Raw genomic sequence first — 5,000 nt, 5'->3', positions numbered from 1 at the left:
TATAATTCATCTTTTTTTTTCTTCTAAAGTAAACTCAAATTTCAAGACTAACCTATCAGAACAGTGACATGTTCACTGTTCTCCTTCAAGAAGAAGTCAAGTAATCCTCCAACAATAGAGAGAGCCAAGTCTTTGAATGCTAAGGTTGTCCCGTGAAAGAGTTCCACAATATTTAGGCCTCCTTCTAGCCTTTCTATCTCGATGATCTTTGGTGTACGGAATCTCTTTAAGCTTCCATTTATGATATCTGTAAAAGAATGGAGTCAATTTCCTGACTAAAAGTCAATGCATTTCTTTATCATAGAAGGGATAGTATTTTCAAGTCATGAATATGACTATAGTATGTAATATAAATAACTAAATCAGATTATAATCTTTGCAGAATAGAGAACTTGCTGCATACCTGAACTGAATTCAAATATATTGAATTAACATTTTAAAACAAAAAGATAAAGACAGTTTACAATTGTATATTAGTAACTGGACTATGCACCAAACCATACTGAAACAACAGAATTTTGAGATAAAGAACCCTTGGAAAGCCATAGTAGGTGTTTTGTAAACATTTACCCAAAAGGTTACCAGTCTCAAAATTAAAATTTTAAATTCACTTGATATCAAGCAAATTAATGCAGGTTTACCTTTCAAAGCATGCGAAGGAATTTCTTCCTCCGAAATGAACTTGCGTGAAATAAGATACACAAGATCTGGATAAGAGTGTGTTGACCATTCTTTTACCTCTGTTTCATTCAGTTTTGGGATGACTTCAGGCATATAAAGACCACCATCTTTAGCATACCCTAGAAAATCAAAGCAGGTTTTAATTTTGAAGTTAATGACTGACATGGAACAGTACAAAAGAAAATAGTTATATCAAAGAACTTGGCCAAAAATTTTAGGTTTTCTTGAAATAGTTTTAGATGACCATGTTTTTTGGTGCAAAGGAAACAAGGTGATCCATTTCTCATATGGGTGATGTATTTCATAGCTTATAGTTTACATTTATTCTAATTCTTAAATTATGATCATTTGTCTCATTAAGATGTGTGACACTTCTGATAGACTGGTAGAGCAGTGTTGGACTACATCAAGAGGCTTCTCTGATGTGCTGCCCCACACAAGACTATACAATGTTACTGATGGATGAACCAAGGTTTAGTAAATATGTCTCAGAGGTTTTGCTTTAAGCTTGTCTTGAGTGTGGTACATTATTCCACACTGCTAAATAAGTTTTTGTACAATCTTTTTATGTGATATTTCCACGGCAAGTTAGCACACCTAGATATATGGTTTGACTGCTCTGTCTATGATAGCCTATCTTAAGAGAGGGTTAAAGTGGAATGTATTTCCAGTTCTGGGCCAATAAAATGGATTGAGTTTCTTAACCCATCTGCGACGGGCATAGCCGTATGTATGCCACGCCCACTGTGAGTTTACTTGTTTAACTGTTTTAACACATAGATGGCTACACTTGTACTAGGTCACCAGTGAGCCAGTTATGAGTACTGCCTGTCTTGCCCATTCACCCTTTTCGTTGAATTATGAAAATATTTTATGTTATCTTATTTTGCTGTTACTAATGTTTATGGCATTATAGTAATTATAATGTTTATAATAAAAACAATACCATCAATATTTATAGCACTAGTAAAAAATATGTTTTTCCTGCCAATTCTAGGAAAGGTGAAATCAGGTAAGGTCTCAAGATCTACTAATTGACTCCTTTGTGGCTAAGCACTAGCAGAGCCATCTATGTACAGAGACATTTCACAAAATATAAAAAATTAGCACAGCATTTTCTCCATTTTTTATTCCTTTTTCCCCAGTGGCAATGGGTTAAAGGTAAGCCAGAGCTTATTTGCATGAACTGAATCCAGTTTTTGATGTTAAGTTCCAGGATAGTTATGTTCATTAAGTAAATTGGACTGAAGAAGCTGCCAAATAAAATACTGTCATAAGTAATTAATAAACATCTGAGTATTCTACTGGAGCTGCCAGTGTCACTGATTTAAAGAAGAAAAAGGAACTTTTTGGCAATAGTGATGAATTCTTATCATTAGCCTATTCACAAATGGGAATTCTTCATACTAGTCACAAAATAACACCTCACTCTCTGTACTCTTTGCTATGGCATGATGAATGTTTAGGTAATAACACTGAAACAAAGCTTTAACCAAATGACACCAGGGAAAATTAATAAAAAATGGGGAAAATGCTGTGCTCATTTTTTATATTTTTTGTGAAATGTGTCTGTACATAGATGGCTCTGCTAGTGCTTAGCCACAAAGGAGTCAATTAGTAGACCTTGTAACCTTACCTGATTTCACATTTCCTTGAATTGGCAGGAAAAAAATATTTTTTACTAGTGCTATGAATATCGATGGTGTTATTTTTATTATAAACATTATAATTACTATAATGTTATAAACATTAGTATCAGTAACATAAGATAGCCTAAAATAGTTTTGTAAATCAAAGAAAAGGGTAAACGGGAGAGACAGGCAGTACTCGTAATTGGCTCATTGGTGACTTAGTACAAGTATAGCCATCTATGTGTCAAAACAATATAACAAGTAAACGCACAGTGGGCATGGCATACACATACACATCATGCCCGTCGGCATTGGGTTAAGCATACATCTGAGGGGATATTTCTCTCCAGCAACTGCAGCCAGCACCAAATGAGCATGCAACTGTTTAGCACACACAACATAGAGCACCCTTACTGTGCATGACATCAAGATGTCTGGCCATGACTTAATAAGATGTCACCCAAGAATGAGTCAGCTATATCTGACAAAATGTTTTTTGCTGCATGCAAGTGACAGTCTTCTAGTTTAGCTAACACAGTGTGATCATTTATAGTTTTAAATGTTTTTGAGATGTCCAGAAAAATACCAACTGTGAATCTATTATTGACCATTTCATTTAGAATATGACTTGAATTTACCAACAGCAGTTTCTGTTGCTTTGCTTCAATAAAATCTAAATTGGTTTGCAGATATCATTCTATTTCCATGATAAAAACAGGAAAATTAATTAAACATTAGTTTCTATAATTTTACTGATGGCAGATAGGAGGGAAATGGACCTGTAACTGCTGACTACTGTATCTTCTTCTCACCAGACTCGAACATGGCTATAACACTTGCAATTTTTTAACAAATTTGGGAATGTTCCAGGAATACAAGAGCAGTTGCAAAAACAGGGTCATTGGAGTAATTGTCTTTTAGCTAAGTGACAACAGTTAATAGTTCTTGTTTTGGTAACAGTAGGAAGAATAAATTCATTTATCTGTGCAGCACTAAGGTAATGCTAAATCCTAATTAACATCTGGTATGATGTACATAGGAAGTTCTGGGGTCAAGTTTAATCAAGGGGGTCTGTCACCATAATAACATTTTAAAGGTCTGTCATTACAGCCAAGTTTATAGTGGTCACATACTTATGAAGACCCTTGCTAAACAATCATTGAATCATGTATGAGTGACAGAAAAATGGTAAAATGATTGGTAATGATATTGCTGTAAATAAATAGCTGACCTCATCAATGTCATATAAAAGATAATTATGAAAAGAATATACAGATAATGGTTTAAGTTCTAAAAGAGATAAAATGTATAAAACAGTGGTATATACCCACAAAAAATGGCATAACATATACCAAATATTACCCAAATATATCTAAATATAAATACAATATACATACCTGAAAACAAAACATCCTTGAATGACAATCCTCTCTCTTTTCCTCTTGTACTACAATACTTCATTTTTTTCCCTTCTTATTTCAGTTTAAAATAATGAGGTTAATGGAAGCATTTATCTGAAAATAATACACTTTACTTTATTTGCAAATTAAAGGTTTTGTTAAATTGACATGCTGTCCTTATCAATTCTAGCCTTTCTTTCTGCTTAACCCATTGCTGCAGGGGAAAATTAATAAAAATGGGGAAAATGTTGTGTTCATTTTTTATATTTTTGTGAAATGTCTCTGCTCATAGATGGCTCTGCTAGTGCTAAGCCACAAAGGAGTCAATTAGTAGATCTTGAAACCTTACCTGATTTCACCTTTCCTTGAATTTTTACTAGTGCTATAAATATCGATGGTGTTATTTTTATTATAAAAATTATAATCAATATAATGTTATAAACATTTGTAACAGCAAAATAAGATAACATAAAACATTTTCATTAATCAATGAAAAAGGTGAATGGGCGAGACAGGTAGTACTCATAATTGGCTTACTGGTGACTTAGTACAAGTGTACTATGTGAAAAAACAATTAAACAAGTAAACTCACAGTGGGCATGGCATATATGTATATGCCATGCCCATCAGCAATGGGTTAAATTCAAGAATAAATTACCATAATAGCATGTTGCACCCAGGAAGAAGGTGGGGCTAAATGTCAGTTTAGTTACCAAGCATTCTTGCTCCCATAAGGAAAAAAGAAAAAAGATCTGGACAGCTGAATTTCTGCATGAGACACCAGTCTGCAACTTCCTTGTACTTTTCAGAGAAAGCATGAAAATAATTCCATACATTAACAGGTTTAAATCTCCGGATATATTTTCACAGACATAGAATAAAATATATACCACTCTGTCACATAACCATTACAGTATATACATATAATATAATGCTGATATTGGTTACCACTCTAAATATACAGTAAAAATCCTATACGTTGCTCTGCAATGGTTCACTTATAGTGCAAAACAAATACACTGCAGGCTTAACACATAATTAGCAAATTATTAATAATCATTTGAGTCTAGCAATTCAGTCGTTCAACTGTGCATTTTGGTCATTCAATAATTCAAGCACAGAAATAGATTTTAGACTTACTTTTGCTTTGTGCCACCCAAACTGGCTTCCTCATATGTCATTCGGCCTTCACTATAAACAATATTATTTAATTTACGCCTGCTAATAAATCAAGAAATATGAAAGTAATGCTTACAAAATCACCTCCATTATTTAGCGACTGCTATGT

At 33.5% G+C, this 5,000-nt stretch overlaps 1 protein-coding gene across 4 annotated transcripts in view; it reads right to left on the bottom strand.

Annotated features, from left to right (window-relative positions):
- LOC125037602 (threonine synthase-like 2) overlaps positions 1–5,000 on the bottom strand; it is a 23,444-nt gene that overhangs the window by 18,105 nt on the left and 339 nt on the right. For 2 of the 4 annotated variants that reach the window (XM_047630799.1, XM_047630798.1), the window contains exons 2-4: positions 3,710–3,826; positions 642–800; positions 53–247 (exon numbers count right to left, since the gene is read on the bottom strand). In XM_047630799.1, the coding sequence (XP_047486755.1) occupies positions 53–247; positions 642–800; positions 3,710–3,773 (418 nt within the window). In that variant the 5' untranslated portion in view covers positions 3,774–3,826. Of the gene's footprint in view, positions 1–52; positions 248–641; positions 801–3,709; positions 3,827–4,852 lie in introns of all 4 variants that reach the window. The other 2 variants (XM_047630800.1, XM_047630802.1) reach the window with 2 other exon arrangements.

Source organism: Penaeus chinensis, chromosome 23, assembly GCF_019202785.1.
Source record: "Penaeus chinensis breed Huanghai No. 1 chromosome 23, ASM1920278v2, whole genome shotgun sequence".
Classification (NCBI taxonomy): domain Eukaryota; kingdom Metazoa; phylum Arthropoda; class Malacostraca; order Decapoda; family Penaeidae; genus Penaeus; species Penaeus chinensis.
This window is presented reverse-complemented; position numbering and strand designations above follow the sequence as displayed.